Source organism: Denticeps clupeoides, chromosome 19 (genome assembly GCF_900700375.1).
Source record: "Denticeps clupeoides chromosome 19, fDenClu1.1, whole genome shotgun sequence".
NCBI lineage: Eukaryota > Metazoa > Chordata > Actinopteri > Clupeiformes > Denticipitidae > Denticeps > Denticeps clupeoides.
The window spans coordinates 9837330-9850339 of record NC_041725.1 but is presented as its reverse complement, the minus strand read 5'-3'; the positions used below and the strand labels follow the sequence as shown (position 1 = coordinate 9850339).

The following is a 13010-nucleotide window of genomic DNA, read 5'->3' as shown; positions in this document are numbered from 1 at the left end:
GGGAGGAAGACAAACAAATGTAAACAGGAGGAGAAAAATGGAGGAAGGGGGGGGGTGTCCCCCCAAAAAAGGGGGCTGGGGGCAGGGTGTTGAAAAAGGGACAGAGGATTGGATCTGTGGAAGAGACAAGAAATGACATTAAAATAAACCAAAATAAATAAATAAATAAACATTCCCAAAATTGCTCACTATTTTCAGCACAGGTGGAATTAAAATTTACAAGACACCGACCCTCCAGATCACGGTTTGACCTCCTCTCCACTCTCGCTGTGATACTCGGCCACATAGAGGCTCTTGTCAATGCTGCTTGGGATTGGCTTGATCTCGGTCCCTAGTTGCTCCTCAATGCCCTTCAGATTAAAGCGGTCGTCATAAGTGATCAGGTTGATGGCCAGACCCAAATGTCCAAAGCGACCTTGGCAACACAAATGACATGGGGGGGAGAGAGGGGAAGAAAAAAAAAAAAAAAAAAAAAAAAAAAAAAAGTCTTACAGATGTGAGACACAATACAAGTGTTGAGTCAGTTTAACCTATGGGAATTTACCAGATCTTCCAATGCGATGGAGGTATGTCTCTCCAAGCTTGGGAAAATCAAAGTTAATCACCACATTCACAGCTTGAATGTCAATTCCTCTTGTGAAGAGGTCTAAGGAAGAGATAAAATAAAATCAAATTAAAAGCATTCTATGAAACAATTAACTATCCTGACAGATGTCAATTATAGTTTACCAGTGCAGACAAGGTTGCGGCACAGGCCGTTTCTGAAGTCATGGAACACACGGTTACGATGTTCCTGCATGAAAAGCAGATACATAATATTAACAAAAAAAATGAAGTGCTCAGATGAAGTGTCATTTCTTGAGAACACAGACCTGTCTCATCTTTGCATGAATGTAGAAACAGGAATAGCCAAGCTGGGAAATTTTCTTTGCCAGGAGCTCCACTCGCTGAGAGGAGTTGCAGAAAATGATCGACTGATTGATCTGGAGCTGCAAGAGAGCACAGAGAGCAAAATGTAAAGGTCCGCCCACCCACACACACACACTACACAAACCACAGGTAGTGATCAGACAGTTTTGGCTGTTGCAGGTTTCAGATCAAACCATATTCATAAGGACACCACAAGAGTCTGCCTAAGGAAGGCGTCCCACAAACTTACAAAAAAAAAAAAAAAAAAAAAAATGCTAGAGAGTTGCTTTGCCAATAAATAGTGCTGTATAACAAACATATTTTCTTACTTGTACCTTGAAATTTACTTTTTTTTTGCTTTTTTTTTGCAGGCTAGTCGGAGCAAGCTTTATCAGACACAATTCCAAATAGAAATGAGATCAGGACTATGCGCCATTGCCGCACATTTGCTTTGGTTTCCTTTGAAATTATGACCTTGGTGTAGGGCAGTGCTTCTCTACTTTCTGCCACACTCCCCCAGGAAGTAAACTTTTCATATCCCCAATCATGCATAACAAAACTACCACAGTGAAAGTGAAGTGATTGTGATACACTGCAGCTCAGCATAGCACAGGGTGCACACAATAAAATGTGTCCTCTGCATTTAACCAATCACTCTTAGTGAGCAGCAGGGAGCCATGGCACTATATTAAATGTACATCACTTTTTTTTCTTTTTTAAACTGTCAAAAGCACAGCAAGTGGAAGAGTGGCTGTATTATTTAGCATTTGAAAAACAAATGTGTGTGTGAGTAAGTTCACAGACTCAGACTTGTGAAAGTGGAGATGTCAAGGTTCTTCTTTTAATGACTAGGAGAAAATCCAGCAAAGTTATATTAATGTATGCCAAAAACCAAACTTACCGCTAACTTCTCTGAGGTAAAAAAAAAAAAAAATTTCCCTGGAGTCACATAAGCCCCTCTATATAAATGGTAATAGCAACAAATGGCCAGTACAGGTCAAGCAGAGCATAGACAACAGGTTCAGCATTAATCAAATGAAGAGTTGTGATAAAGAACTATTTAAGCTGACAAAAAAACAGAGCAGTTTTGACCTATAGTGTGGGATAAAAGCTATTATAAAGAGCAAGTACAGTGAAACCAAATCACAATCCAGAAGACCAAATTGGATCAGCTTTCCAGAAGTCTACTGCAATGTACTGTTAAATATTTGGGCCACATGCAACAGTGATTTAGGGGTCTGTCTTACAGCGTGTGCCTTTTTCTCCCCTGACAAAAGGCTCTTTTCAGTTTTACTGCACTCACCCTAGAGAACAGAGTATTAAGGCAATGGACTTTCTGCCTTTCGGTCACATAGGCATAATACTGGGTCACCCCCTTCAGGGTCAACTCTTCCATCAGGTTAATCTCATAGGGCTTCTGCAGATGAGAGTTCTGCAGGAAAAACAAAAAGGAAGAAAAACATTTTGTATAAAAGAGGCACACACCCCCCTTTGCGTTCTCAAACAAAAAAAACTTGGGAGAGGGGGGAGGAAAAAAATTTCTCTTACCATGAACTTTTGTACACTGAGGGGGAACGTTGCAGAGTACAGTAGGATTTGCCTCTGTTTGGAAAGGAAGCTCAAAATCTCCTCCATCATCTGCACAAAGTCCTGCGACAGGAGCTTGTCGGCCTACTCAACAACAAAGGAATCAGTTAAATGTCATAAAAAAGCATAAATACAGCTCATTATTGCAGGATCGGCCTTACCTCATCCAATACAATCATCTGCACCTGACTGACTTTAGCCACTCCCTTTTTGATGAGGTCTAAAATCCTTCCAGGGGTGGCAATAACTACATGAACTACAAGAAAATGAACATTTACTCAAAACATGGTCAGAGTAAAAGGGTAGAGTCATGTGCTTTTTACCCAATATAAAAGCGTACCAGTTTCATCAAGCCTCATGATGTCATCCCGAAGGTTTGTGCCACCTGTGGTCGCCATGACTTTGACCCCGCCCATGTGTTTGCTGACCTGAATGCAGATCTGACTCACCTGCAGGGCCAGCTCACGAGTGGGCACAACGACCAATGCTTAAAAAGCAAAACAAAGGTAGATGAATAAAAGACCTCAGCGCAGACAGTGCTACTTAAACATAGCATCCTAAAACAGGATCCGCAAACGAAGAGGACCCAAAGCCAAACAGTTTGGCAGCCTACCTTGAATGCAGTCCTTTTTCAGGTCGATGCGTTCAAGTAAGGGAATGAGGTAGGCGCCGCTTTTTCCAGTGCCGTTTTTGGCTCTGGCCAAAATGTCCCTCCCAGACAACGCGATGGGAATGCTCTCCTCCTGCGAGGACAGAAGAAAGCCAAGTAATCAGCATATGGCCTGAAAAACCCAAACACTGTTCAGGATGCCAACATGATGAGGACAGTGAGCAGAAGACCAGAACTGCTTCTACTTTGCTTGGCGGTCCATTGCTAGCTCTGTAGCAGACACACACAGGCACAACTAGTAAACCTATTCATTGGGAATCTTTGAAAATACATGCATGTTAATTCTAGACATGCTATTAAAGTCACACCTGAATAGGTGAGGGCTTCTCCCAGCCCATCTCAAAGATTCCCATAAGCAGCTCCCGCTTCAGACAGTAATCTTCAAACTCGTTCCCCTTGGTTGCAGTCACATCCTACAAAAAATAATGATAAATAAATAAATAAATTAGACAATGGGGAGGGAGGACACTAAATCAACTAGATCCTGCTCTGTACAAATTGTGAAATGCTTACCGAAGTTTTCATTCTCATGTCTTTAGGGGGGAGCTTTAAATTTTTCTTCCAGTCATCTCCAGGCCTTAAAAAAAAAAAAAAAAAAAAAAAAAAAAAGGTATGATTAAGCATCACTGCATCCTGTTGCATAATAATGATCTTTACAAATCACAAATAATAAAAATCAGCCACTGAAGGAAAGAATCTGCCCTGGATAGTATCCAAGAAGCTACAAATGAAGATCAATATTAATTCAGATTCTAAAAGAAGTGCATTACTCAGCAGGAGGAGCCTTACTTGATGACAGTATTTGCTGTGGACGCTGGCTGGGAGCTGCCATTGATTGTGCTGGAGGGCTTCATCTGGCTGGGCTGTTGCAGTTGGGGTCCCCCTCCACCCCCACCAGGGGCACCCGCTGGTTTCACTGAGCCTCGGATTTGGCCATTTTGATTAGGCAGGCCCAGGATGACTGGGTTCTCTGTTCTAGCGGTGCTCATGGTTAAGTCAAGCGTTCTTCACTCCAAACCGCAAAAGCAATATGAAGAGGGAATTTGCTCCTTTACTCAAAGAGCTTGCAAGAAAATTTGCAAGTTGTCCTTTCCCCACAGTCCAAAAAAAATACAAATAAAAATTTTCAGCACGGTCTGCTTTCTCAATATGTCTGTTTTTTGCAGAACATCTCAAAACAGTCACTCAAAAAAATTGAGTCTGTGATACTGCAAGCAAGAAAATTAGCTGGAACTATTCATTCACATAAATCCCACTTCCACAGGTACAGTCTTGTGTACAAGAGGCTATACAGTCAATGCGTTAGTCATTTTAGTGTTTCCACTTCCACTCCTTTACTCCCCAAATCTTCTGAACACACAAGCTGTCCAAAGCTGTCAACCTAAGGACAAAAGAGAAGATGTTAGGATAAAAAAATATATATATATATCATTGAAGTAGTAGCATTTGTGCAGTTCAACATGTACATTACACACTAGGTCTCAGTGAAACCAGAACTTTTCTGAAATTGGTACCAGGGTGAATTTCTCTTTTCCACTTATGCATGTGGATGGCAAAACTTAAAAAACTGACATGTTAGCCCAATTGCAGATATAGTCAGCTAGCCTCTCTATAGTGCACATGTCTAATGAAGAGACAAAGCTGGAGATCAACGATGTGCTTAATTCACTGCAAATAACTAGACAACACAAGGAGAGGACTTTGGGTGAGCCTGGGGAATTACAGCGCCACTTACAGGTCAATCAGTGTTCGGACCATTCCCTGTGAAATCGAAAACCCATATTAGAAAAAAAGCATTCATCTAATCCATAGAATTATTAAATATGTATAAGTGAATCAAATGAGCATGAAGGGTGATGTCTCCACGTAGTATGATTGGAGATACATGTATGGGTGTATATTGGCCAGTATCTCACAACACCAGTCATGATACGTTAAAACTATATTTTGTGGTATTGTATAAATTGCAATATTCTACAGTTAATTGAAAATGTAAAAGAACCGAAATACAAGATGCAGTGATCACTGTCATGTTTTAAATTTCACTCTGCCTGAAATGCCAAACAAGTACCCAGCTGTATAGCACTATCTAAAGGAGTTGAGGTAGGAGTTGCTGATTTTCAGCTCTGCTGACCTCACTTGAGAGAAGGGAGGGGGGGGGGGAAAAAAACGAAAAAAAAAAAAAAAAAAAAAAAAAAACACACGATAGCACCACGCACTGGAATAAATTTGTGTACAAAAACATTGATACTTGATGTCCATGTATCGACACAAGATCACTTAATGAGATATATTGTTGTATCAATACTTGATAACTTAGTCAACGTTGTGCACTAAAGCAGGGGAATCAAAGAACCCCTAGAAAAAGTCCAACAGTCTAATACAATGAGGTTGTTTTCTGATCTACTGACCTGCTTTGACATATTGCGTTCAATGATTAAACAATGGCAAAAACCCTTAACCAATGTAAAATAAATATATACAGTTCAGTGAAATTAGCAAATATATATATGCAGTCCTTCCTCTAGGTTCTGTACCCAATTTAACTGAAAACATGAAATGCAACATTCGCCCTTATTTTCTGTACATTATAACATGTAGATACAATCATGTGAGTGGGTTGCTTTGTTAACAATATAAGACACATGGCTTTTTGCCATTTCAGTTTTAACCCAAACCAGTAGTTCAGTTTAGGTTCAATAAATTGTTAAAGAATTCCAGAAACATTTAAATCTGGCCAACCAAACACCAATTCCTAATTTTTGTATGGTTGAGTGGAGGTTTCTACAAGATTTTAGTTGTTCACAGCCACAAGCAAAACAGAACATGCTTTGGTTGTTTGAAGTCTTAACAGCATGTGAAGTCTGTGGATTACAGAGCTCCCAGGGTGCGTTCCACAAAACAGGACCTCTCTGTTAGCTGGATTAAGTTAAAAGTGAAGTCAGTATTAACATATATTCCTGACTGTTTTCCCCAACTTGACTACATTTTCATTGGAGAGTCATGACTAGGTCTATCTGAGAACGTGTGTTGTGTGGGGATTCAGGAACAGCTGAGGCTTCCGAACAGCGACCGCTAATGTCTACTGCGGTAGAAACGTGGTGCGACAGGAATCGAAACAGAATCTGTTCTATCTAGCCCCGCAACAAATTAGATTGTCTGTGGTTCTTCTTATGAACTTGACTGTAGCAGAGCTAGACAGGATTAAACGCACATTTTAATCCGTTCGTACTGTAATGTTCGCATGAAACTGGAAGCCTTAAAACGCGCCCAGGCCGTAACCTTTCCGTCCCTGGCAGGTGGGAATGTGGCCAAGCCCCGAGGACTCGGGAGTACAGCTGACCGCCTCACGTAACGCCGCATACGCGCTAACTCCAGCCCGCCGTTCGGAAGTGCGTGACCCGCTGTTAGCCGGGCCTGCTAGTGCCCGGGCTACGGTGGCTGTATCTGGACGCCTAACAGCCCGACGCTAGTCTCCGCTAATACAAAACCAACACCAGGCGTGGGGCTAAAACAAGACACACGTACACGTTTAAAGACGAACCTTTCGCACACGGACGTATGGCGAAAGAAAACTAATAGTGTTCGCAGCATTTTCAGTCAAAGTGCAGGCCAAATGCTAAGATACTTCATGCAAGATGGGAATGCGCCAGTATTGATCCTTTTTATTTTCTTATATTTCTTTTAATCCCACCCCCCTTTTTATTATACATTTTAGCCGGATCACGAGAAATCATTATCATTATCATTAGATTTGGCCAAGTTAAGAGCAAGATAATTACGTGTAACTAAACTAGTTAGAAGTGTTCTGTGATTTCTGTTGACCTTCACAAATCAAGGCAACAAAATCACGGGTAATGTAAATTGGAGGAGCTGGAATCGATTAAAACCGAACATGCAAAAAAATAAAATAAAAATCCGACTTTCAGAGCCTGTCAGGGGCATTTCATCTGGTGGCTGAAATGCCCCAAATATACGCCGACGCCAATTTACAAACTTAGAAAAAAAATGACAAAATAATGATGCACGGTAACCGCATATAACATCAAACTGCTTCGGCTTGCTGGCCGCAGCGACGCTGCTGAGGGAGAAAAACATCCCAGCTAGCAGCTAGGCTAGCTGACGTTAGCTTCACGCTCAACAACAAGCTGGCTTGGCTCGCTGTCAGCTGTAAATTCGGTGAATTTCGTACACCTACCTCACTGCACGTCAAATTCATTACAAGACATCGCTTACGAGATCAAAAATGTGCAATGGGATCCATAAAGCGGCAATGGGCAGACGTCGTATTTTTAACGCTAGTCGGCCAATTACTTCTTGGCAACATACAGCAGCAGATTCAGGCGCAAAGACGGGGCTTTTGCAAAAAACCAGAACGCTGCCGAGGCCGAACCTAGAAAAAAAAAACGAGCTAACTACTACGTAAAATAGCCCAGCGACGTTCTGACAAAACAAAATGTAAAAGCGCGTTATTTTCATCATTGGTAAGGTCGGGACAATAGTCCGAAAGAAAGGCAACCCGTTCCTCGCCACTTACCACGAATGGCAGAGCTTTATCCGTCTGCTTTATGCTATATATATATAGTATATTATATTATATTTTTTTCTGTTTTAAAGCGGCTGTCTGTAGAATTACGTTGTATTTTTTCACAGAGCTAAACCGAGCGGCTAAAATGGCTTCCCGTCTTCTTTAAACCCTCCCACCGGCTGTCACCTGACGGCGCACGCCACGGATCCTGGTCACTTTAATACGCGCTAATCTGCGGCGCGGTGCCAATTTCAGAAGCACACGGGCCTGCGCGAACGCCAAATACTACAATTCCGCAGTCGCTGTTCAACATTTGACTTTTGTTTCCCCTTCCTTGACGTCAGAAGCGGTCGGTCAGTCGGTGTTCACGTCGCTGTCTTCTAATTAGCTCCAAATGCATACATTTCGAAATTTCACGCATGCTCCGCGACAAACCTTAATTTTATTGACTTACTTGTCAAATTAGGTCAAACTCGTATATTACGACGCTGACGTTAGGTCTTTATTTCGCAGCTCATTGTTCGAATAGTCCGTTCCACCTTAAATGCTGCTCAGCAGACTGCAGTACCCGCGTTGCGCCTGTAGGGGGTATAGTTCAGCGAGACATAGTCAGAAAATGAACTGTATACGCTGATGATCTCTGTGTCCACTCAAAATTCTGTACCAATAGTACCATTAGTTGCCTGCCTGGAGCAACACCGTTTTCACTGTACAATTCACCTGGGAACTTTGCTCATATGCAGATTTATGAAGAATATGGACATAAACAGGGTTTATAAGCTTTAGGCTACTGAAAACTCAATTGGTAAACTATGATGTAAAAATATAATGTTACCTTTCCATTTAATATAAAAATGGTTTATGACTTTTGGGCTACTGAAATCACACTTATTTAGGGTAAAAAAAAGAATGTGCCTGGCCAAACACTGTTGACTGTTTTGAACATCACATTTGATTATGATAAATGGCGATTTCTTGTCAGTTTCAAAGATTTAGAGCACTGAAGGCAGGTCTAATTTGTCAACCTTTGTAAGCAATCCTTCCATCTCTTTGTTCTTCTGAATGGCAGCTCAGTCATTTAGAGAAGCATCAAAGTACTTTCCCAGACTCTTTAATGACTGCTTAGTGATGAAGGACACCATAACACCATAGATCTTGATCTAGTGTACCCGCCCAGGTGACCAGCTTCTCACAGTCTTTCAAGATGCCCCTTCCCCTGGGACCAATGTCGAGATCATGCATAAATACTAAACATACGAGAATTCAGTGGCCCAGAGCTTTTAAACCCTATTTATCTTACCTGGAAATGTCCATATTTAATTCCTATGTGAATTCTGGTACTATGTCTAATAGTTCAGAATTTTGAGATCATCACAATATAAAGCTTTATGTTATTTTCTGAAACAGATTTTATGACTCCATGTGTCGCTGAACTATACCCCCTACAGACATAATACGGGTACTGCAGTGCTGAGCAGCTTTTAAGGTGGAACGGACCTATTCGAACAAGGAGCTGTGACCTAACTCATCAAAAACACGAAAAAAAAAAAAAAAACGTCGTTGTTTTTAGTATAAAGCAGACGGATGAAGTTGCGAGAAACGCAAGTTGGCTTTCGCTTAGACTATTTATCCCGACATTACTTATCGTGAAAATAATTTTGTTTTTCTTGTCAGAAATTTGGTGTGGCTATTTCATGTAGCAGTTAGCTAGTTAGCCGTGTTTCTAGGTTCGGCGTCGGCCGCGGTCTTCTTTTGCAAAGCCCGGTCTTTTCGTCTGAATTCGTGTGTTGAAATATGAAGTCTACCAATTGTCGCTCTATTGTTTTATCATAAAATCAGAAGGAGTTGTACGGAGCTGACAAGCCAGCTTGTTGAGCGTGAAGCTAACGTCAGCTAGCCTAGCTGCTAGCTGTGATGTTTTTGAAACCAGTAGTTCTCAGCAGCGTCGCTACGGCAAACCTTAGTTTGATTTACCGTACATCAATACTCTGTAGTTTGTTTCTAAGTTTGTAATTTGGCGTCGGCGTATATGTGAGAGCCACGAGATGAAATTCCCCTGACAGGCTCTGAAAGTCGGATTTTTATATATTTTTTGCAGCGTTGGTTCCTGTTCGGTTTTAATCGATTCCAGCTCCTCCAAATTACATTACCCGTGATTTTGTTGCCTTGATTTGAGATGGTCAACAGAAATCACAGAACACTTGTAAGCCTAGTAGCCTGGTAGTAGCCTAGTGGGTAACACACTTGCCTATGAACCAGAAGACCCAGGTTCGAATCCCACTTACTACCATTGTGTCCCTGAGCAAGACACTTAACCCTGAGCTGCTCCGGGGGGACTGTCCCTGTAACTACTGATTGTAAGTCGCTCTGGATAAGGGCGTCTGGTAAATGCTGTAAATGTAAATGTAGTTTCTTCTAACACGTAATTATGTTGCTCTTAACTTGGCCAAATCTAACGATAATGATTTCTCGTGATCCGGCTAAAATGTATAATAAAAAGAGGGGGAGGGGCAATAAAAAAATATTAAAAAAATAAAAGAATCAATATTTGCGCATTCCCATCTTGTATGAATTATCTTAGCATTTGGCCTGCACTTTCACTATTAGTTTTCTTTCGCCATACGTCCGTGTGCGAAAGGTTCGTCTTTAAACGTGTACGTGTGTCTTGTTTTAGCCCCACGCCTGGTGTTGGTTTTGTATTAGCGGAGACTAGCGTCGGGCTGTTAGGCGTCCAGATACAGCCACCGTAGCCCGGGCACTAGCAGGCCCGGCTAACAGCGGGTCACGCACTTCCGAACGGCGGGCTGGAGTTAGCGCGTATGCGGCGTTACGTGAGGCGGTCAGCTGTACTCCCGAGTCCTCGGGGCTTGGCCACATTCCCACCTGCCAGGGACGGAAAGGTTACGGCCTGGGCGCGTTTTAAGGCTTCCAGTTTCACGCGAACAAATTAACTGTGCGTTAAATATAACTTAACACTGACCCCAGTTATATGTAAAATTATCTTTCGATAAATGTCTACAATGTAGGGCAAGATTCAACATCTGACGTTAGAACCTCGCGGTTTACGAATACATACATTTATATATAACGTTTTTAAAAATCATATATATATGTTTTTCCTAATTAAACCTCCACATTGATTAATATTATATGCACGTATGTTTTTCGTCAAACTGATTTAAAGACGCCCGCCTGAACCCAAATAATTGCAAATCGGATGACAACCTATTGCGGGGAAAGTCCTCTGCAGGAAGAAAAAAAAAAAGGCAAATGATTTTTAACCAAGAGCTCAGGGGAGGAGAAGACGACACACATGTGAGTATGACCGCAAGAACACTGTCGGTGAGTGAAAGCTATGTTGTTTTTTTTAATCAATTGAAAAATCTAATGCACTGTATTGTATGTTATTATTTGAATTTCTTACTTCTAGGACTAATAAAATATCATCTTTTGTTTAAAGGTGTTCATTCGATACACGCTTTGTAGATCATCAATGTCTTTACAGCATTCTGAATAAAGTTTTTCCATTAATTGTACTGTGTGGGGTTTGTATTGGATATTGGATATTGAAAGCATATACATATATTTATTCATTTTCTGCAAATGTAGGCATCCAAGGTAATTAAATTCTTTCATCTAAAGAGGTCACTATTGTTAATGCTTGTGCTTTTTATAGGGTGAATATTAAATGCACTTTTTAAATTGGTTTTAATTTGAGTGTCAAAAAAAAAATTTAAGAAAATAATCTGTTACCTTCGGAACACATTAAAATGTAACTTACACAATGTGTGTGAAGAACTAATTGGCCATTTTAATAAACCAGATTATACATTTGTAATGTTACAGACAATTGATTATAAATTGATATAACAAATACCCTACTCTTATGAACTGAACTGTACATGATTTGATAATGCATAGTAAATGATTTCTGTTTTGAAGGGATTCGAAGGTTTAGACTTTGAAAACTACGATGAGGCTAACACGACCATATCAACTGATGGTTACACGTGTGAAGAGGAGGACACAAACCTGGCACTTTTTCACGTGGCCTTCGTGCCCGTCATCTACACCCTGGTGTTCTTGCTGGGCTTGGCAGGGAACAGCCTCATGCTGATTGTTCTGCTGCAGCGCCTGGGCCACCTCCGTGTCACAGAGATCTACCTGCTGCACCTGGCACTGGCCGACCTCCTGTTCCTCTTCACCTTCCCCTTCGTGGTTACCCAGGTAGCCGTTGGCTGGGTGTTCGGCGAATTCCTCTGCAAAATCACGGGCCTGCTAAGGTGCCTTAACCTGCTCTGCGGTTCTCTGCTTCTGGCATGCATCAGCTTTGACCGTTACCTGGCCGTAGTACATGCCATCCCCAGTCTGCATAGTCGCCAACCTCGGATTGTGCACCTCACCTGTGTGGTGCTGTGGGCCCTCTGCTTGGGCCTTTCGGTCCCTGATGCCGTCTTCAGGGCCGTTACGGAAAGCAATGACACAAACACACACCTCTTTTGCTTCTACAAAGGCATTGAAAGCAACAACTGGATCCTGGTCAGCCGCATCCTGACCCACGTGTTCGGCTTTTTTCTGCCCATGGTCATTATGAGCTACTGCTACTCTGCTGTGGTGCTCACCCTTTGCCGCAGCCAGCGCAGCCTGGAGAAGCAGGGCGCCATCCGCCTGGCCCTGCTCCTCACCGTGGTCTTTTGCCTTTGCTGGTTCCCGTTCAACCTTGCCAGGCTGCTGTCCACGCTGGTGCAGATGGGGCCGCTGTCAGACATCAGCTGCGAATCCCGCATCATGCTGAAACAAGCCCTGTCAGTTACAGAGTGCATCGGTGACACACACTGCTGCCTGAACCCCATCCTGTACGCCTTCATAGGGGTGCGATTCCGCAATGACCTCCTGCAGCTGCTGGCAAAGTGGGGCTGTATCTGCATAAAAGCACCTGCCCTGAGATCCAAGAACCAAAGCAGGGCCTCCATCTCTGAAGGCATCACTCTCACGACCAGCAGCAACTTCATCTGAAAGTCATATCCCGGCCGAACAGTTTAATTACCTGCCTAGCTATACCATACTAACCTAATGCAACACTTTTATATCCCAATATCTTGACAGCAAGTACTATGTAGCTGTAATATAAAAGAAAATGAACTGCTTAATAGTTTTCCTTGTGAAGGAATTATTTGTCTTTTGTAATATTTGTGCATATATGCACACATATATATGTATATATTATTATATATTTTAACTGCTTTGTGTGGGGTTTCCTTTTGCCTGTCCTTTAATAAACTTTTTCACACACCCTGTTGTTGATACCCAATTGCA

At 42.0% G+C, this 13010-nt stretch overlaps 2 protein-coding genes across 4 annotated transcripts; one reads left to right on the top strand and one right to left on the bottom strand.

Moving 5' to 3' along the window:
- Positions 1–239: 239 nt before the first annotated feature.
- ddx6 (DEAD (Asp-Glu-Ala-Asp) box helicase 6) lies at positions 240–4166 on the bottom strand. The gene is made up of 12 exons (XM_028962202.1): positions 3956–4166; positions 3680–3743; positions 3475–3579; positions 3110–3239; positions 2837–2983; positions 2658–2752; positions 2458–2580; positions 2213–2341; positions 873–989; positions 730–793; positions 545–646; positions 240–415 (listed from the first exon to the last, which is right to left on the bottom strand). Exons 1-12 carry the CDS (start codon positions 4153–4155, stop codon positions 240–242), a joined length of 1452 nt encoding a protein of 483 aa, XP_028818035.1. The 5' UTR covers positions 4156–4166.
- Positions 4167–7960: 3794 nt separating this feature from the next.
- Positions 7961–12985, top strand: cxcr5 (chemokine (C-X-C motif) receptor 5). 3 transcript variants are annotated; one of them, XM_028961140.1, is made up of 3 exons: positions 7961–8047; positions 10879–11036; positions 11637–12985. In XM_028961140.1, the coding sequence occupies exons 2-3, from the start codon at positions 10965–10967 to the stop codon at positions 12708–12710; spliced, it is 1146 nt and encodes a 381-aa protein (XP_028816973.1). In that variant the 5' UTR covers positions 7961–8047; positions 10879–10964; the 3' UTR covers positions 12711–12985. The 3 variants fall into 3 exon arrangements, with proteins under 3 accessions (XP_028816973.1, XP_028816974.1, XP_028816975.1); XM_028961141.1 differs by having other exon boundaries at positions 7971–8043; XM_028961142.1 differs by lacking the exon at positions 7961–8047 and having other exon boundaries at positions 8064–11009.
- Positions 12986–13010: the final 25 nt, after the last annotated feature.

Excerpts from the sequence above, each read along its gene's own strand:
- ddx6 (XM_028962202.1), bottom strand. The coding sequence starts at position 4,155 with ATGAGCACCGCTAGAACAGAGAACCCAGTCATCCTGGGCCTGCCTAAT. Across the intron at positions 3,240-3,474 it reads AGAAGCCCTCACCTATTCAG|GAGGAGAGCATTCCCATCGC; the intron begins GTGTGACTTTAA and ends CTGTCCTCGCAG. Across the intron at positions 2,984-3,109 it reads GAAAAAGGACTGCATTCAAG|CATTGGTCGTTGTGCCCACT; the intron begins GTAGGCTGCCAA and ends TTGCTTTTTAAG.
- cxcr5 (XM_028961140.1), top strand. The coding sequence starts at position 10,965 with ATGATTTTTAACCAAGAGCTCAGGGGAGGAGAAGACGACACACATGTG. Across the intron at positions 11,037-11,636 it reads TGACCGCAAGAACACTGTCG|GGATTCGAAGGTTTAGACTT; the intron begins GTGAGTGAAAGC and ends TCTGTTTTGAAG.